Genomic DNA, 21,415 nt, shown 5'->3' with positions numbered 1-21,415 from the left:
ATCAAAATTATTTCTGAGTTTCCCATTAGTAAATTAATTAGTAAAAGTGCATTTCAATATTTAACAAATACTTTAACTCAAACATTTTATTTATGCACTGATGATCCAACATGGATTATATTATTACCTTTTACAAAGATTAATATATGCTATAAAAATACTGCTCACTGTTAGTTGTGACAATTCTAAAGTGTTACCAAAAATGAATAATTTTAATTGAAAGTCGACGTTGTTTGGATCACGTTCTTCATTTGCATATTTTGTATATATTTAGTCTGTATATATTAAACTGTATATTTTTGTATAAGGGAGACTTCATTCTAAACCGTGGTGTTTTTTACTGTGCACACGACAATAAATCTCTTGATCTTGATTTAAAACCTTTTAATTTGTTAAATAAAAAAAAAAAAAAATCAACTCCCAATAAAAAAGGAAATGCTACTTGTTCACAATTCTCAAAGTATTTTCTTTACAAATCAAACATGAATATGAGAAAGGAAAGGTTTCTCTGCAGGAGAAATATTTTACAAATTGATCATTTTTTTCCTAAAAAAAGGTGTACAAAATAAAATACTAAAACTGTACATATATACATAAATTCAATAGTAAAATTGCATAATCAGCCACATTATTAAATCATTATTTTAAATATTCAGTAATAATCTTGTGCCTGTGTTGATGAGCTCTGGGTAACACAGTCCTGTGCGACACCAGCCACGACTAAAGCCCCTACAAACCTACAAATACACTAGACTCACTCCCTCCTGTAACACACACACACATATACACATACAAAATATATATATATATACTGCCCTGCAAAGACAAAACAGAGTTATGAGAGAAACTGGGTGTCGTTGGGCATCTCAAACCACATGTCTCAGTTTCAGTGTCTCTGCAGGACGGCATAAAACACTACAAAAAATAGTGTTTGTCTCGTTTTCCAGCACAAACATTTGTAAATCAAGATACATTTACTGGATGAGCAAAATGACTGAAGATAGATATATATATATATATATAAAAAAAAAATCATTTTTTGCGGAAGAAAAGAAAAATCTGCCAATGGGGATTTCCTTTTGAATTATGTTTAAATTTTTTCTTGTCTGTCATGGTTCTGACATCAAGGAAATGTCATGTTTATTTTTTTCTACCTTAAATATTTTATTTATATAGTATATTTTGCTCCTTCAGTATATGTATCTTGATTTAAGTATGTTATTTGTATTGGAAAACAAGATCAAATTCCCAAATAAGAAAACATTTTTTTGCAGTGTGACAAAACTCCTGCTGAATGCGTCTGGTGCTGTAAAGCGGTTCATGAGGTGCATGATGGGTTAAATGATCAGATGACATTTGTGATGCAATGATCAGTCGACTGGAAAGATTCCCAGAGACGAAGGGATTTTGGCTCTGGAACACAAGCTATCACTAATTTGTTGATGACGACAACAACAACAAGAACAACATGGACACAGGCATGTGTGCATCTGAAGACTGATGGGAGTGAATGTTCAGACAGAGCTGTCAATCACAGTCATCAAAAAGAAGCAAATAAAAGAAAATCATTAAAAGAACTGGTAAAAGAACAGTAACTATTCCTAAACTGATGCATTCATGCGACACTTTAACAATAGCTCTCATTAGTAAAACCCTCTCATGTTCGATGTAACAATGGTGAAGTTGCTCTGGTTTGAACGGTAACAGAAGTTGAACAAACACAAACAGACGTGACGGAGGAGCGAGATCACGGGAGACTCTTCACAGTGCGGCTCAGTGAAACGCTGTGATGGTGTTGCCATGGCAACAGTGCTGGTGTTGGTGGTAAAGTTCAGTCGGACCTATCGGACCACGCGGCGTCTCTTCCCTCTGGTGGAGCGGGCCGGCCTCGACAGCGATATCTGCGTCACAACACATCAAACACGGATTAATACGTTTAAGCATCATAGCCATGTGTGATCCCCATTTTTCCTTCCCCAAATTTAAGACCACTTGAAATTTAAAAAAACTCTTAGGTTTAAGAATTCTTAAAACTATAAATGTTATAAATTTCAGAATGTAGTTATGGCGTGAATGCAGCATAAGCTCCCTGTTTTGATTCAGTAGGAACTGTAAAAGTTGGCTGCTGTTAGTTTGAGATGCTTGAAATGTAAAAACCTCTCAAATTTAAGAATTCTTCATTTTAAGAGGTTTTAAATTTCAAGAGTTCTTAATTTTAGGTTAAATTTAAGAACACTTGAAATTTAAAAATCTAAAATTAAGAACTCTTGAATTTTAAAAACCTCTTAAATTTAAGAACTCTTGAAATTTAAAAAACCTCTTAAATTTAAGAACTCTTGAAATTTAAAAATCTAAAGAACTCTTGAATTTTAAAAACCTCTTAAATTTAAGAACTCTTGAAATTTAAAAATCTAAAGAACTCTTGAATTTTAAAAACCTCTTAAATTTAAGAACTCTTGAAATTTAAAAAACCTCTTAAATTTAAGAACACATGAAATTTAAAAATCTAAAGAACTCTTGAATTTTAAAAACCTCTTAAATTTAAGAACTCTTGAAATTTAAAAAACCTCTTAAATTTAAGAACACATGAAATTTAAAAATCTAAAGAACTCTTGAATTTTAAAAACCTCTTAAATTTAAGAACTCTTGAAATTTAAAAAACCTCTTAAATTTAAGAACACATGAAATTTAAAAATCTAAAGAACTCTTGAATTTTAAAAAACTCCTAAATTTAAGAACACTTGAAATTTAAAAACCTAAAATTAAGAAATCTTGAAATTTAAAAACCTCTTAAATTTAAGAACTCTTAAATTGAAGATCTATTGAAAAAGATGTTCTTTTATCATTTAAGACATATAAGACTTTTTATGGCCTTAAATTTGATACAACAGAATTTAGTTCTTTAAGTCTTAATGACCCGCAGGGACCCTGATTAATGCACATCACATGTGCAGTCCAACAGTGTGAAATGTTTGCAGTATGTGTGTGTGTGTGTGTCTCACCGTCGCAGTGGGCTGCTCTATGATGCTGTCTATGCCGCCTGGCAGGTCTGGACCCCTCTGCAGTCTGACAGGAAGAAGAAGAGAGTAAAAACACAAAGCACTTCACACAAGTGAAGGAACGTGCTGAGCTCTGGACAGCTGCACTTACGACTGTTTCCTCTTGCGCCCCCTTCTGGCTCCTGTGTGCATGTCTTCAGTCTGTGTGGACGGAAGAGAAATTAAACTAGAGTTATACCAGGAAATAAATACTAATGCACTACTTAGTGCGCAGTACACACTGCTATGAATAAAGGTATTGAAGCACTCTGAAACATTACATTACATTACAATATTTTAATATTGATTTTTTTATTTTTTTTTTTTTAAATTGAAAAACCTTATAGTTGTAGAAATAAAGATAAAATAAATTGAACAAAAATTGCCTTGGCAAGTTTAATGTGAAGCACCAAAATGACTAAAACTAAAACAAAATTAAAGCTAAAAAATATTTTTTTAAAAAAAGCATAAAAAAATGGAAAAGGCACATAAAAAAATACTGAAACAAACTAAAAATAAAAAGTGAAATTTAAAAAGCTAACTAAAAATATGATTAAATACCATAATATTACATAAATAATAAAATAAGTGCAGACGCCATGATCACACTCACCCTCACTTGCTCTGCGTCTCTGCTGCTGATGTCATCGACCGCCCTCTCACCCGGACTCAAATATCCCTGCGGCCTTCGTCCATCCATCTCCTCATCTGCCTCATCCTCCTCATCATTGTTTCCTCTTCCATCCGTTCCCGAATCGATCCCGTTGCTATAGAGGCACACTTTGGCTGACCCATCGGTCTTCGCTTCCTCCATGAAGGCGGGATGCAGCGGGGCGTCTGACAGAGCGTCTGCTCCGGCCGGCCTGCAGGGCGGCGGCGTCGAGGGGTCCTCGCTGAGTTTGGGTGTGCCGCGGGCCGGAGACTGGGCCATCTCCATGCCGAGGCGGGACAGGTCCGGGTTGTGGACCGAACACGCCCGGCGCGGGCTGAGGGACGGCGGGGCGCTGGCTTGCTGAAGGAGGGGCGGCAGCTCGGGGTACGACAGCGGCGTGGAGTCAGAGCCGCCCTCGGCCCCGCGCTCGCTCACCTGCAGGAAGGACGTGTAGATGGTGTCCATGAAGGAACCGTACGGGTCAAACAGCCCCGTGCCGGAGCCCTCTCTCTGCTGCGCAGGGGTCTGGACCGGGTTGAGCAAGGAATCCTGGGATGTCTGAGCTGGCGGAAGCTCTTCTTGTGACGGAGGGGTCTGATGCAGACTCACTGGCTTCTCTCCCATGAGCGCGGGCGTCATCGTCAGCTGAGAAAGAGAAAATACGTCAATAAACACCGGCACTCTTTTGATTTAAAGGCTGCTGATTAACCCTTGTGTGACCTTATAGACATTTTTGTTTAATCATTTTGACTGTGTTAATGCCAAATGCATACATTTTGGCTCTAATTTTACTATTTCACCCCCATTTTCTTTAAAAAAATATATTTTGTACTAAGAACACAAAAAAATGTTCCACTCAGGATCTTAAGGACAAAAATGTCCCCATTGAAACCCATTTTTAATCCCTTTTTACTATTTTTTTACCAAATGGTGCCATTTTCTGGCATGTTTTTAAGCAGCGATGCTTTTAGGTTTACCTGCAGACAGGTGAGCGGGTTGAGAGCCGTTTGGTTCTGTGGCAGCGGGACGCCCAGAGACGGGCCCTGCGGCAGCAGCAGATGTCCGGCTCCTAGTAAACTATGAAGACTGTTGATGTTACCCAGAGCTGTGAGGTCACCTGAGAGCAAAGAGAAACACAACACTGATGCATTCTGGAAGATATTAGAGCAGTTCAATACGACAAGGAGAAAATCACCAAACATCATGTCACAATAGACTGATTTAGATGTCTGCATCAATAGAAATGTACAAAAAGTGATTTTATATACACAGAAATTGATGCAAGTAAAACGTCTACTTTTAAGGTTTCAAATCAGTTTTGGAAGAATAAAATGTCAAAATGTGGGTAAAATAATATTTCACTGTCATTCAGTGTAACACTAATAATTATGTAAGAATTTAAGCATACTTATTCTGACCTGTACGTATTAAAATATATAAAAGAGTAAGTGAGCATACTAAATTTTATTGCATTTTAAATTAGTAAAAAATTCTTGCTGACAAAAACTAGGATAGTGGCAAAGTTTAAAAATGTAAAATTACAAGTAATTCAAATTTGGGGTAAAAGTAAAAAGTGTTTAATAAGGCATAAATATATTTTTGTTGTAAATATCCCTGACACGATTGTTACACTGAATGACATTTTAGTGGGTGTATTCTGTAAATCATGGTAAAAAAATATTTAATTTTTGCTCAGAAAAACAAACAAATTAAACAGGACCCATTCTGGACTCTGATTTAATGGTTAAATTACATTTTTGCAATCAAAAAGCATGTCCAATTAATTGAAATCATGATATACAATTTAACAATTTATTAAAAGTACAAAAAAGGTTTTATTTTTTCTTAAATTTCAATTTATTTTTCCTAAATTCCACTATTTTTTAATTGTTTGATTACATTTGAACAATAATAATAAAAAAAAACACATGCAAAACATGCAGATTTTATATTTAATAGTGCTTTTGCACTTTAATATTCACAGTTCATATTGTCATGTGATGAAGCGTACAGCCCTACTTCTGATTTATTCATCCAAATTTTGCCAAAATCCACGTCACACACTAAATTCCATTTTTGTGACTGAATTCTGACCAAAATTAAAGGGCTCTATTTATAGACACAAAAAAGATGTTTTGATTCAAATTTGCTTTTCCTCTTCCATTGTTCGAGGGCAACGCTTGATACATTAAATGAGAATAAAAACAACATGAAGAAAACCTCAAGCATCATCAGTGAGAGACTAACTTTTCCTGGAGTTTCTCATGAGTTTTACACGTCAACATCAGATCTGGCAGAGCGCTCTGCGTCAGCAGTTCTGCACCGAGATGATGTCGGAGGAATGTCACTGCTGTGGCCAAACTTTATTTAAGAAAAAACACTCAAGTCTGTTTCACTTTCCCGACTTCTCCCATCCAGCAGTCAGTGTGAATGAGTGTGCCGAGTCAGCCGAGGTGTCGGTGAAGGTTGAAAATCCCCCAGAGCAGAGAGACAGCCTATAAAACGTCAATGTAATGCCATCGGGCAGGACGAGCGAGTTCAAGTACAGCCAATAAACACCACATGGCCATTTTGTATTGTGGACATGGAGGGAACAGCAGAGAATCAAACTAGAAGGAAACTAGTAATGGCTGCTTGTTTTTTAACCTGCTGAGGCTTTATTTTGCATCACATCGACTCAAGATGCACAGGTTATTCAATGATTGATAAAATATTACATAATACAATATTGCACAAAAATATTTTAGAGATGGAAAATGTGCATTACAAACTGGCATGGCCTGGAACAGACAGTAGGGGAAGCATTTTTGTCAATAAAATGATCAAATATATGTGCATTAAATGGCCTGGACAATATTTCAGTCCATCACTAATTTCGTTATTGAAAATATTCAGCTGAAAAAGCAGTAAAATTTCCTCTCAACATGATAAAACTGTAAACTAATGCATATTTGCTTTTGCATTTCTGTGTACCGGGGTGAAATAAAAAAAATAAAAAAAACAGAAACTGAATTGAAATAAAATAAGGATGCACAGAAATTTCAGCAACCCAAAGTTTTTGGCTGAAAAAGCTATTTTCAGTTTTGGAGGGCTGAAATCAGTGACCGGATGGCATGTTTTAACTGTGTTCAGCGTCTATTTCATGACATAACAAGGATAAGCTACAACAGTTAAACATGCCAGCTGTGTGACACTCGCTCTGGATTGACCAGATCAATTTCTTGATTTTAACTGATAATGATACGGCTTCTTAAATCTAAAATCTTCTAGTCCATGCCGTTTTCTGTTGATGCGTGAACAAAACTTCACCAAAAACTATTTGGGTTAATTTGGGTATTTGGATTAAAGACTGATCCACTTACCAAGAACCCCAGGGGTGAGTAGATGCGGCAGGAAGTGAGGTGTCTGGCCGTTGTTCTTGTCCTGCTCGGCCAGGGGGTCACACACTTCCGGCCCCGAGGTGGAGACCAGAGGACCGCAGGACACCGAGGTAGAAACTAGAGCAGGGCTGGACAGAGTCCCCTAAACCACACAGAATTATATATATGTATTGCACAAGATGCATGTACTATATTGCATATGAAAATACCATGAGGAAAATTAACAATAACCCACAGTACAAAGATTCCCAAAGTTTACCAGCTGAACTTTTTTCATTTTTGAGTTGGCATTCTGAGTGAGAAAATGTTCCCATAGTTCAAAATAAATTACATTTTACATAAATAAAATGAAGCCTATTTTAAATAAAGGGATAGATCACCCAAAAATGAAAATGCTGTCATCATTTACTCACCAACCATCATGTTGTTCCAAACCCGTAAGACTTTGATACATAACATAATATATTTTTAATTAAACCAGAGTGGTTTCTGTCCCTCCATTAAAATGAAATGCGTTATGGCTTTGGAACGACACGAGGGTGAGAAAATGGTGAAAAGTTTTATTTTTTAAGACTTTTTGCAGTGTGACATTACAATTAACCACATTTTCCCAACAAATTCTCAACATAATGCCAAAACAAAAGTATCATTAAGACAATCATCCAGACACAAGGAGTTTTTCATGTTAGAATTTAAATATTGTATTAGTGTTATCACGATACTGGAATTTCCAACAATACGATACCGTTTTTTTTAGTTACAAAAGTTATTCGGTAAAGAGCAGCAAGTGATTTTCTGTCTTTTGCAGCAGGTTTATTAGGCTGCTGTCACTTTAAGAGCTTATGCACGGATCCAATTCACTGTTAGGGTCCGTTCACACAGAACGCGTTTTTATATTCCAATGCGCTACTTTCCCATTGTTTTTCTATGTAAACACTTGCTTGACGGATGTGCATGACCGTTACGTTTTTAAGACGCTGTGTCAAGTTAAAAGAATTTCAACTTTTACACACAGCGCCGCTCATCAATGTCAGTTCCAAAACAGTGGACCAATCAGAAGAACTTGGAGGCGGGGCAAGCGTTGCAAGTTGGCATGACAACTGTTTTATATAATGGCAACATGGCGGAGGAGGCGCTCAATATTATCTTACTTTCTTTTTTTCCATGTCAAAACTTGTATCTGTAAATTCTGCAGTTTGCCTATTTCTGTTATTTCCGTTATTGTCGTTATTGCATCACGTCTCAAAGGCGCGTCTCGAGACTCTCACGTTCTATGTTGTTTTTTTTTTTAAAACCACTCCTGAACGCTGCATCTCGCGTTTTTAGACACAGACAGCGTTCTGTGTGACCGGCCCCTTACACACAAAATGCGTTTTTTTTTCTCAAGTTTTTATGTTCCACAACTGACTGTATTTACCGGAATACTCGTGAGCGGTTTGAAAGGCGGCTTTGTGTGCGCGACTTATATAGATCAGTGGTGCGGTCGCTTTTGGTGTGATCGTGAAACCTGCGGGAATAACTAAAATTGATTTAGAGGTTAAAAATTACGCAGAGGTTTTATATTTAAAGTTTTCGTTTTTGTATTTAAATCTCACAAATCCCATGCAGTTCCACTATCAACCACTAGGGGGATAACATCCAGTTGGGAAACCCTGTCATAGTAGATGCATACAGCATTCTGAGCTATGCAGACTGTATGTGCACGTGTAGCGAAGCATGCAACTGGTGTTGGCCTGTGTGTATACCTGAGAATGAGGCGGGGGGGATGGCGTGTGGTTGGGAAGGGGTTCGGTCTGGGCGAGAGCTGCGGCCAGCAGAGCGGGGTTGAGGGACAGGAAGGTGGGAGGGGGTGGAGTTAGCGATGCGGAAAGAAGCAGCGACTGGCCATCTGCGCTGGGCGCTAGAGTTTGAAGAGCCTCCAGGAGCCCCGGCCCCATCAGGACAGAGTCCAGCAGAGCAGGGGTTTTCTCCAGAGACACTCCGTCAGCAAAGACCTGCTGCTGTGGCGTCGGAAGCTCCAGGTTGAGCGCTGGCAAGGGCAACATGGCAGCTGGATTCTGCCCGAGCAGCAAAGAAGCCATGAGTAGGGCTTGAAGCCCAGGGGGCTTTTCACTGCCTTCCACCCCTGCAACAGGGGGCAGGGCTGAAGCCGAGCCTGGTGGATTTAACAGGCTCACCAGGTTGAGAGGAAGCTCGCCCTGGTTTAGGACGTTGAGAGGAGAGCCCTGGTTCAGGATGGTGCTGGTTGGCTGTGGTTGCTGGGCTTGGGTGCCGCCCGTCCAGACCCCTAAAGGCAGGGAGCCGAGGAAGGGTGGCAGCAGGGAGGGCAGACCGGCATTGGAGGAGAGAAGCTGGAGGAGCTGTTCTTGGGTCATGAAGGGAAAAGCCTCTGCTAGCGGTAGGGAAACAGCGGGGTTAGAAAGATCGGAAGACGGGGCAGCGGATAGAGAGAGGCTGTGGTCGGGCTCACAGCCACCCAGCAATCTTGGGTCCGAGTCCGGCTGATCCATTGTCTCTACAGGACCTGCAAAGAAAACACAAGTGTAAAACGGACCACCCAAAACAAAAGCTCTGGGGCCGGATTCACGAAACATTCTTAAGAATAACCAACTTGTCTTAAATCCCCAAAGGTAACGTGTTTAATGAATTTATTGGGTTGTTTCTAATTAATTGTTGCAGATAAGCATTACAACTTAACGGGGTTACAATAGATATTAATTAGAGGTGTAACGGTGCACAAACATGACAGTTCGGTACAGCATTTTTACATTTCGGTACAGTTTAAAATTAGTGTCTTGTCGCTGGTTGAGAGATTACATGAAAACACATCTATGCATAGATCGTCTGTTCTTCTTCTGCGCTTTTTAATTTTTATGAACGTCATAGAATATAAGACATTTCTTAATGTCTTTCTTGAGAAGATTTTCGTGAATCAAGCTCTTGGTGTAAAAATGTCCCAAGAAACACAAGATAAGAAGTCTTACCTTTACTTTCCACAGCTTGATTGTGATTTGACTGGTTAATTTGGTAGGTATTGTGGTCAGGACAAGTCTCTGTCGTTTTGGACCCACAACTTTTCTCCGGGAACGGGGGCAAGCAGGAGGTTGAGGACATCTGGTTCATCATGCTCAGAATTGAACTGCTGAGGTCCGGCGTCGTGCCCGTATGGGGCTGGCTCAAGTTCAAGATGGTGTTGCTGGAGGTTGTTTTGAGGTTCATGGTTGTTTCGTCACCCATCAAAGTAAAGGGTTGGGATTGGGGCTGCTGGGCAGGAGTTTCGGGCATGGGCACTGTGCTTTGGGCTTGAAGTTGTGGGGTGGGGTTGTGTACACGTAATGTGGACTGTCCTTCGCAGTGGGGTGTCTGTGGAGTGATGGGTCTGGGTGAAGAGGGCAGCGTGTTTGTGTGCCTGTTGCTAGGCATGGCAGTGGCGACGCTGGACTGCTGGGTTGCGTTCTGCATGCTAAGAAGCTGAAGCAAGGCGGAAAGGGGCTGGGAAGGAGATGGGGAGGAAAGCGGGAGAGAATTAGCAAGTCCAGGCTTCCTGCCTTCCTCCGAATCCTGCAACCTAAGAGCATTGTTCGAGAAGGAGGCATTCAGAGGAGCGACAGACAGCCGGTGGTTGTCTGAGTGAGGTACAGGAGGAGAAGGTGGCGAAAGGCATGGGGAGATGAGCAGCGGAGGCCCGGATAGATCTCCTGCAGTCCGACCCAACTGTGAGTCTTTCAGCATGCTCAAAACGGTGGGCGAATGCCTCTGCCGTTTGCGGCGCAAGTTTTTCTCAGCAACAGCAGGGGAAGCCGGGGAAAGGGAAGGGGAGTGCGGGAGCAACAGGGCGGTGAGGGACTGTGCTCTGGCGGAAGTGGGGTGGACGCTACTGTTTAAAGTGCTAATCAATACCTTTGACTGCTGCTCCTTGTCCAGGCCACTAAGAGGGAGTGCGGCCAGCGCATCGGCTGCACTGAGCTGGCCTGGAGTTTTCTGGTTGGCCAGCTGGGCTTTAGCGGCGGCAGAAAGGAGGCTGCTGGCAGGGAAAGAGTTATTTATGTGGCTCTTTTGCTGGATCTTCTGTTGGTTGAGAATCTGTCCTAGTGGAAGGCCGAGCAGTTCTGGGGCTTGAGAAGAACTCAATCCGTTCCTCTTGTCACCTACGTTGGGATGTGCCAGCAACGAGGCTTGTGACACCTGATGGTTGCTTTGGTTAGCATTGGAGCTGATGTTGGAGGTACTACAGTCTTTATAGTGCTGCAGAATGCCCTCCAAGCGACTACACGGACTGGAAGGCGCAAGGGGAAGCTTGGGAGAAGAGCACGGCATGGTGGCCTTGACCCCCTGGATGAAGACAGACCCCGGGGCCCCGTGCTCTGAGAGCGAGGATGTCGAGGAGTGGCGAGAGCGTTGGTGGGGTGAGAAAGTGTCTAGGGAACGTGAGGGTGACAGAGGAGGGGGAGACTTAACACTCACTCCCTGTGAATGTGGCGGAGCTGCTCGACCACTCAGAGCTACGGATGAAGAGGGGGATAAGGAAAAGGAGTTGGAAGGGTCTGGGGGATGCACATGTGTGTGTACACTTGGTTTTGCATTGCTTGGAGAAGCAGGGTTATGCACTGTCCTTTGGGGGATGTTTTGGGAGAGCGGTGGATGAGGGCTCCACTGCTGTTTCGCATAAGCAGGCATACAGCCCACTGGCGTTGGGGGCTTCTTTAAAGGTGAACCCTGTTCTGGAGGTCGTGAAATAGGGGTGAGGTTAACGGAACCGTTTTGCAGAACAGAGCGAGAAGAGGACAGAGGAAAGCCAATATTGGATTTGGGCTGGTTGTGTCTAGGCTGAGGGTAAGTGCAGTGGGCGCCGTCTCCATGAGCCACCATCGATCCTCTCAGCTCTCTGCCGTCCACTGAGCATACAACACCTCCTTAAACAAACAAGCAGACAACACGACTCACCTTCCTGAAGAAAAGTGAACTTGTGTGGTACAGTGACTTTAAAGGGTATTTAACCCCCTTGGAAATGTTTGTTTTACATTTTATCATAGAACCACATCGTTTTTTTAAAACTAGAACAGAGCAGAAAAATATTCAGATTTCAACGTGGGAAAAAAAAAAAAACAACACTAACCATCGCAAACTGGTCAAAATGCACTTAAAGGGTTAGTTCACCCAAAAATGAAAATTCTGTCATTAATTACTCATGCTCATGTCATTCCACACCTGTAAAGGAACACAAATGAAGATTTTTTTAATGAAATCTGAGAGCTTCCTGTCCCTCCACTGACAGCTACACAACTAGCACTTTGAGGCTTCAAAGAGATTGTGAATTGTCAATTCCATATGAATTAAGGGGTTTAGTCCAAATTTTCTGAAGAGACTCGATTTCTTTATATGATGAACAGCTTCAATTTAGATTTTTATTTACATATAAACTGAACCTGCTTGACGAGTGAGAACAAACCTCTTCTGGAAGCTCAAACGTGCTGCGTAACACGAGAATGAACCACATGAACCTCACGTTTGAGCTTCCGCAAGAACCAATGAGGTTTCAGAAGAGGTTTGTTCTCGCTCGTCAAGCAGGTGCAGTTTGTAAATAAAAGTCTAAATTCAATCTGTTCATCATATAAAGCGACTGAGTTTCTTCCGAAAATTTGGACTAAACTGCTTAATTCACACAGAGTAGTTTTACGATCTCTTTATGAACTTTTTGAAGCGTCAGTTGTGTAGCTGTCAATGGAAGGTCAGAAATTTCCTTAGAACATGACAGATTTTTCATATTTGTGTGAACTAACCCTTCAAGTTAATAAACACAAAACAAGCATTTCCATAAGCATTCAAGTCAGTTTCAGAATGGTGCTGTCATATAGATACGGGCAGTGTCTGGCTTAAAATTCAGGTCTCTTCAGACCATAGAATATTCTTCCAGTTAGCTTCAATATCTCAGACTTGCCTTCTAGCAAACTGTAGCCATATCATATGACATCTTTTAACAGAGACTTTCTTTTTGTGACTCTCCTATAAAGCTGCGACTAGTGAAACACCAAAGCAACAATTCACAGATCAAAGACAAACTTAAAAGTCCACAGTGATTAAATGCTGCAAAACACTCCAAAGGGGTATACTTACAGATAAATCCTATTCTGATATGGCTAAAGCACTTGAGCTATTGTAAGGTTTTTTTTTGTTTTGTTGTTTTTACAAAAAGTAAACTTGGTGGTTGCAGTTTAGTTTACAACTTAAGTACAGTGAATTCTATACAGAAGATGACTGCATGCTTTAGCCATATGTAATAATCTGAATGGCTAATATTTGGACACAAGACATAATGTAAAAATAAAGATATAATGGTGTAATCTTCACTTCATAAGAACAGTAATGGTCATATACTGCAATTTTCTTTAAGACAAACCATTAAAGGAATATTCTAGGTTCAATAAAAGTTAAAAGTTAATCTGTGACATGCTGTCAATTACTACAGACAACCACTGCAACTCAACCCTCAGTTTGTAAAAACAAACCAAAAATTTGTTTACAGTAATGCACTTTCAACACATCATGAAAGCATGTCACAGAACCTGGAAAATTCCTTCTAAAAAGTTGGAATAACGTGTGTATTAAGATGCAATACCTGTGGCTTGAGCCGGCGGGGAGAGTTGGGAGGGCTGCATGCTTTGGCATAATGCCGCCATGGCATCAACTTTCCTGCGATGGTTACAGAGTTTGGTCATGTCTTCCTCTATTTTACTCGAATGATGACCAGGAGCTTGGACCATCGCAGCAGGGTCAAAATTAAAGACCTGCAATTGATTTTGCAACATAACAACATAGTTTATTGTTTTCTAAATCATAGTGTTTCACATACTATTAAAAAAATACAGTGTATAACTACGCAGTATGCAGTCTGCAGTACACTAGTATTTCATTAACTGCAATCCTTACAACCTAACGAATTAATCTGCAATCAAATTTGCATCATAAATGAGGAGGATTCAGCACTGAATGTTGGGACAACTCACCTTATTTGGGACAAGCGGGCACTCGAGACCACACTTACATGTGCCGTCTGTCCGCAGATACACCCTCACCTCATCCACAGATCGAAGGATTGTACCACTCGGGCTGGAGAAGAAAAAGAAAAGATTGATATGGCGTAGTTTGACAGCTTCATTTGATATCCGACAAGTAACAATGACAAAATGCATTATGCAAGGAATAATTGACGACGGACCGTTGAATTATTAGAAAATAATGCACACCTGAGGTGGTAATGTGGTATGTATTGTAAATAAATGTGAACTGAATATCTGACAGTTCTTTTGCTGCAATTTGGTCAAAATTTATAGAGATTTCTTTAAATATTCACGAGTAATGTTTTTTCACCAGGAATTCCGCTGTTAAACAGGATTACTTAAAAATAAATTGAAATGATGGAGGCTTATGGCTTCAATAAAAGCACATACTATCGATTGACAACCTCATAGCTCGCAGTAGGTCTGTATTTAAAGGCTTCAAGCTATCGTGCAAAATAAATTTCCCTATGGAGAAAGTTTTACAATATTGATCTTCACATAAACTCTACCTCAGACCAGTTTACTAAACCCTTTTTGATTTGAACTAAACCCTAATGTCACACACTTGGGTCGGCACCAGAAACCCTAGTGTGAAGACTAAACGCACTGGCATGTGTTTGCTCAGGTGAAGTCACACACATCTGTGTGTAATCATCGTTGTCAGGCAACTTGAGTTCATATTTGAGAAGAACAGCAAACACATCATAGTAAACAACACAAAATAATGTGTAGACGTACCTGATGTACGAAACAACTCCATCTTCCACTTTCCTTTGCCAGCCAACCGGGATCTGAGCGATGAGCGCCGTACCTCCATCTTTTTCTCCTGCTGCACTCTCACTGCCCCCCGTCATTTTCTGCTCACACACATCCAGCTCCTAAAAACAGAAACCAGTTTCAATTCAGATCCAAACTAGATTTGACAGAGATCAATTCACTTATTTTCAGCTGAGAATGTGTTCACACTAGTATCATCGTGTAGTGACAACTACATTTACATTAAATCAGTTTAATGACAAAAACCAGCTTCAAATCAGATCCAAACTAGATCTGATGAAGATCGTCTCACACTTAAGAAATATTTCAGTTGAAAATGTGTTCACACTGAATCTAAATATGGTCTGAGCATTTAATCTGACTATTCTGGATTCAGGAGACTTTCATAAAGTGTAGGTAGTGACAACTACATTTACATTAAATCAGTGTAGTGACAGAAACCAGCTTCATATCAAATCCAAACTAGATTTGATGACAGGCTTATTTTCAGTTAGGAATGTGTTCACACTGAATCTAAATATGGTCTGAGCATTTAATCTGACTATTCTGGATTCAGGATATTTATATTTATAAAAGTTATTTTAGTTATTTATAAAACTTAGGTACAGGTGTCATCATGTAGTAACAACTACATTTACATTAAATCAGCGTAGTGACAGAAACTAGCTTCACATCATACCCAAACAAGATTTGACGAAGATCAACTCACTTATTTTCAGTTAGGAATTGTGTTCACACTGAATCTAAATATGGTCTGAGCATTTAATCTGACTATTCTGGATTCAGGATATTTATATTTATAAAAGTTATTTTAGTTATTTATAAAACGTAGGTACAGGTGTCATCATGTAGTAACAACTACATTTACATTAAATCAGCGTAGTGACAGAAACTAGCTTCACATCATACCCAAACAAGATTTGACGAAGATCAACTCACTTATTTTCAGTTAGGAATTGTGTTCACACTGAATTCAAATATGGTCTGAGCATTTTATCTGACTATTCTGGATTCAGGAGACATTCATAAAGTGTAGGTACAGGTGTCATCATGTAGTGACAACTACATTTACAATAAATCAGAGTAGAGACAGAAACTAGCTTCAAATCAGATCCAAACTCGGTTTGATGAAGATCGACTCAAAACTCATTTCAGTTGAAAATGTGTTCACACTGAATCTAAATAGGGTTGTCACTCCTCTTCCAAGCATTTAATCTGTGACTATCCTGGATTCGATATTCATTAATTTATTTTGTCAATTATGTCAGTTATCATAGGTTTAAGCATGACCCCTGTATTCAGCACACACAATCAAAATGCAACAAACTGAATAAATGTAGTTGAAGTACACAAAGAAATTCTGTAACTTAGCACTTTGTTTTTGTACCTTTTCATTTTTATACAGCCTTGGTCAGCACCATTCGTGAAATACACCCTTTGGAGGACATATAAACGTAGCATTAACGAAGCACAACGCAACAGTACAACAAATCCATCTTGACACACAATCCTCTGCGGTCCTCTCAAATGGACTGGGATGCTTCTATGGAACTCTCCACAAGCCGACAACCTGAAAAGATAAAGAAAAAAAGTCAATTTCAGGAGAGATCGACATTGCTTGAGTAAACTATTTTAACAATTTTCAACATAACCATTGGAAAAAATCAATCTTATTGACAGAAATACTAGATGATATTTGAAAATTTAGATTACATTGATATGTAACAAGATACAGTTTAACCACCATATTCAAGTACCACGGTTTCTAGCACTGAATACCATGGTGTTAGTAGGGTACAAGTCCAAAAACAAGGTACTTTTTCGTTAGAGTGACATATGGCTGACAGACACTAGAGTGAAAAGTGACAGTTGGAACTCATACTCGAGGCGCCAAATCAAAAATTCAAATGTAAGTGTTCGAGATGATGTCACAGCCTAAAAGCATAAAATTTTAACGGTTTTTATTCTGGCATTAAGGCGGGTGACGGTGAAGCGGCTAATGCTCACGGGATCTGACTGAAACAGCGAGCTAAAGAGTAAACAAACCAACACGAATAAAAGTGCGCAAAGTTTCGGAGAAAGCAGGACGTAAATACTGAAAGAAAATATGAATACATACGCCCAAGTACCGCACTGGTACTTTTGAAGACTGTACGTCCCGAAGAATAAACAAATGTCGCGTACTGACGGCTAGCTGGCCCATTCTTAAACATTCAATTTATATTGTAAGCTTACGGAACACGCGATAACACTCCGATATTAACCAACGAAGTGGTCTTCGTTACATTAAAACGGAAGCGTTCTAGTTTGTCGCGTCGCGTACAGCGTAGTCGCGCTGTTAGCTTTCTTTAGCTCGCGGGCTACGTACCTCTCTGTTTACGAAGTTTCCTGCTTCTTCGGCGCGCTGCACAACACAGGCGAAAGACAGAACAAGCGTCTCGATGGCTTTGAGTTGCAAATGTCGCCGTTGCGGGAGCTGTTATTAACGCCGTGTGATTTTTAGCCACTTCCCCGCGTCTTCATCCATCCAAGCCGTCCTGCTTAAAAACAAAGAGCAATAACGCTTGGTTTTATTGCGCCCCGTGCATTGTCGTCCAATTTCGCGTGAATCCTGCTCGGCCGCGGAGCGTGCGATCGCTTCATTCAAAGGTCCAGCGCACTCCTAAGCGTCTTTACTGTGTGCATATGCGAGCGAGGGGCTGATTATGCCTGTGTGATGGTGCTTTTAGTTTATCTTCGTTTCCAAGTTCCTATTTTTCCTTAGGATCCCGTGCCAAAAAAAAAATCATGGAGTTTTCGTCCACGCATGCGCAGTAGCTGATGTCAGGGTTGGGAATTCCGTACAATTTCAAAGCCACTAGGAGGAGCGAGAGAGCCACTCGTGAAGAGGAAAACGCGCCCTAGTACAAGTATGGACACACTTCTGTAGATTTGAGTTTGCATATTGTAAAATAAATCTAGCATGTTTGGAGTTTTTTTGTTTGTCTTTAGATGTTAAATTCGAAATGTTATCGATTTTTTATATTTTAAGTTTTTTATTAACTGGTTGTGTCAATATGCTTTATATAAAATAAAACAAATAAAATATAAATAAGTCGTTTTTTATTTTATTCTGCGCTGTCAATAAAGGGAAAAACGAGGCTACAAACGGTAAATCAAGCCTCAGACTATTCGAAGGTAATTCGTTTGAAGGAAATTCAAACGGTCAGGTAACCGTTGATGCTCGTGAACTGGAAATGTGGAGTATGTTTCACTGAGGTGAGCGGGAGGCGGGAATATCCTGAGAGAAAGAAATTTCTGTTCTTCTGCCATAAAATGCTTCTACACACACGCATATCTTTATTGGCCTTATTGTGTCAGTTAGCTGAGAGAAAACAAAAAAATGGTCCGCCCGTAACTACTTTATAATTACTGAGGGGAAAAAATTGCAGATAAAACCTGTTTAGTGCGGAGGAAAGATGTAGGTATTTCTAAGCATATGGTATATTGTAAAATGTCTGTTATTCTCTTGAGCAGAAATGTGATTCGCTGGCACAATCTGAACATTTGGGTGAAATATAAATCAGATCAACCTCCTACTACGTTGAAGGCAGGTATAACTCGACAAAGTTTTCAAAACAGAGGGAGTTATTGAGAGTTAAACCTGTTAAAACTTCAAAGGAATGTTGAGTAAACACAACTTTGGGGAATAAAGGCGTAACCTGCCAATAGAATTACACGCTCGGAGGTGATAACCATTAGGCAGCGGGGAGACTACACAGCAACAGCCAACCGATCGTGACGTGTTAGTAGCGTCTCAACGCGAGCGGTGCCCTGCTCCTGGAAACAGTATTTGAGGTTTCTATTCGCTAACCTTACGCGCATCCCACTTGCGCTGTTGCTAGGCAATACATTGCACGCTTTGCACCATGCAAGTTTAACTACTTAACTCTTGTGTTTGGAAGAGTTTCAGAATACTAACGAGATGAGTCCCTGGTGACATCAGTTGGCCAGGAGTTACAGGTCACCCCGTGTCGTGCCTAATAACAGCTATCATTTTAAGCAATTAAAACGGGGGTGTACCTGTTAATTAAATAACATTGAACTCATTAGCATCGTTTTATTTGAAGGATACAGGACAACAACATCTGGGCAGCATTTTTACACAACCATGTTATGGTTATTCCCAGTGCCACAACAACAGTTATAGGGCAGTTTTAGGGGTTCAGATCAAACCCTGGACAAGTTTCTGGTCACCCATTAAAGTATATCATTTAAAACTCTTAAAAATAAAAGGTATTAACCAGTTTCAGTTCCCCCAAAAAACAAATTTTCTTAGTGTCAAGAACATTTTAAGATTCCCATAAACATTTTTCCACTATAAAGAACTTTTTGTCCAATGGATGTTAAAAGTTCTTTATGGAACCATTTGGATGACGAAATTGCATCATTAGAATAATGTTTTCAAACATCCACACTTTGAGTGTCCTATATTGAAGCTATACATTTAGGGCGTGTTCTCGGACGGATTAAAACCTAATCTTGTGCTGATTTACACTGGAAGATCTTATCTGTGAACTAGATTATGACCTTTATCATGTCAACGTCAATTTATTTAGCGATTTGTGTTGAACAGTAAGTCCTTTCATTACAAACAATGCAGAATCTATACTGATTGTGTATCTCGTTATGTTGTCAAATGGAGTGGAATGAAACGGCTGAGGAACAGGTGAGGAGGGATTGTTCAAACTCCTGTGGAATATCCTCGCTCCATATAGTGCTGATCTGGATGCGTTTGGAAACAAAGTATAAAAACATTGAAGAACCAGTTGCGGATCCCCAAATAACCATTTTTCTTAGTGTCAAGAACATTTTAATAATCCAAAACACATTTTTTCACTATAAAGAACCTTTTGTCCAATGGTTCCGAAGATTTTCTTCATGGAACCATCAATACCAATAAAGAACTTTTTTTTTTTTGTTCTGTGAAAACCAAAACCAAATTGCATCATTAAAACATCCACACATTGAGTGTCCAATATAGGATCCATGTTGGAAAACATACATTTAGGGCGTGTTCTCGGATGATTAAAATCTAATCTTGTGCTGATTTACACTGGAAGATCTTATCTGTGAACTAGATTCTGACCTTTATCATGTCATCGTCACTTTATCGGCTAATTTAGCGATTTGTATTGAACAATAACAACTTAAGTCCTTTCATTAAAAACAATGCAGAATCTATACTGATTGTGTATCTCGTTATGTTGTCAACTGGACTGGAATGAAATGGCTGAGGAACAGGTGAGGAGGGATTTTTCAAACTCCTATGGAATATCCTCGCTCCATATAGTGCTGATCTGGATGCATTTGGAAACAGAAAGTATAAAAACATTGAAGAACCAGGCTCGGTTTTCTAAAAATAACCTTTGAATGAAACCATTTTTCTTAGTGTCAAGAACACTTTAATAATCCAAAATACACTATAAAGAACCTTTTGTCCAACGGTTCCGAAGATGTTCTTCATGGAACCATCAATGCCAATAAAGATCCTTTATTTTTGTTCTGTGGAAACCTAAACCAAATTGCAGCATTAGAACATCCACACTTTGAGGGTCCAATATAGGATCCATGTTGGAAAACATACATTTAGAGCGTGTTCTCGGATTCAGATTAAAAGCTACTCTTGTGCTGATAAGATCCATAGTGATGAACTGGATGCGTTTGGAAACAGAAAGCATAAAAACAATTGTGCTGGTGCAATGCCAACCAGTTGCAGTTCCCATATAACTATTTTTCTTAGTGTCAAGAAAATTTTAATAATCCAAAACACATTTTTCCACTATAAAGAGCCTTTTGTCCAATGGTTCTGAAGATGTTAAAGGTTCTCATGGAACCGTCAATGCTAATAAATAACCTTTATTTTTGTTCTGTGGAAACCAAAACCAAATTGCATCATTAGAACATCCACACTTTGAGTGTCCAATACAGACTATAGGATCCATGTTGGAAAACATACATTTAGGGCGTGTTCTCGGACTCAAGATTAAAACCTAATCTTGTGCTGATTTACACTGAATTCGATCTTATCTGTGAACTAGATTCTGACCTTTACCATTTCAACGTCACTTTATAGGCTCATTTAGCGATTCTAAACAGGTGTGTTGAGCTACTTAAGTCGTTTAATATATCGAATTGCCGATTGTGTATCTCGTTTTGTTGTCGAATGTTGTGGAATGAAATGGCTGAGGAACTGGAGGGATTGTTCAAACTCCTATATGGAATATCCTCGCTCCATATAGTGCTGAAACATGAAAGAATCGCCTCAGGGTCACTAGAGAGGAATTATTAAAGATGAAAAAAGAGCGAACAAATGCGTACAATATCACACGACGACGGACACGGATATTAACGTTGCCTATTTTTATAGGTGCATATGCGAACGCAAGCAAAAATGGACACATTTTCCTACACCCTTATAGGGTAGTTTGTCAGTTTTTTTCTTTTTAACGAAAGGTTGTTTAATAAAAC

At 39.6% G+C, this 21,415-nt stretch overlaps 1 protein-coding gene across 2 annotated transcripts; it reads right to left on the bottom strand.

The window, feature by feature from the left end:
* Window positions 1-423: 423 nt before the first annotated feature.
* On the bottom strand, window positions 424-17,695 carry mbd6 (methyl-CpG binding domain protein 6). 2 transcript variants are annotated; one of them, XM_067374048.1, is made up of 13 exons: window positions 17,025-17,695; window positions 16,293-16,475; window positions 14,867-15,006; window positions 14,075-14,177; window positions 13,687-13,855; window positions 10,055-11,983; window positions 8,816-9,594; window positions 7,053-7,212; window positions 4,668-4,807; window positions 3,652-4,335; window positions 3,151-3,200; window positions 3,003-3,066; window positions 424-1,901 (listed from the first exon to the last, which is right to left on the bottom strand). In XM_067374048.1, exons 3-13 carry the CDS (start codon window positions 14,980-14,982, stop codon window positions 1,842-1,844), a joined length of 4,254 nt encoding a protein of 1,417 aa, XP_067230149.1. In that variant the 5' UTR covers window positions 14,983-15,006; window positions 16,293-16,475; window positions 17,025-17,695; the 3' UTR covers window positions 424-1,841. The 2 variants fall into 2 exon arrangements, with proteins under 2 accessions (XP_067230149.1, XP_067230148.1); XM_067374047.1 differs by having other exon boundaries at window positions 17,274-17,695.
* Between the last annotated feature and the right edge of the window lie 3,720 nt (window positions 17,696-21,415).

The sequence above is a fragment of the Chanodichthys erythropterus genome, chromosome 21 (genome assembly GCF_024489055.1).
Source record: "Chanodichthys erythropterus isolate Z2021 chromosome 21, ASM2448905v1, whole genome shotgun sequence".
NCBI lineage: Eukaryota > Metazoa > Chordata > Actinopteri > Cypriniformes > Xenocyprididae > Chanodichthys > Chanodichthys erythropterus.
This window is presented reverse-complemented; position numbering and strand designations above follow the sequence as displayed.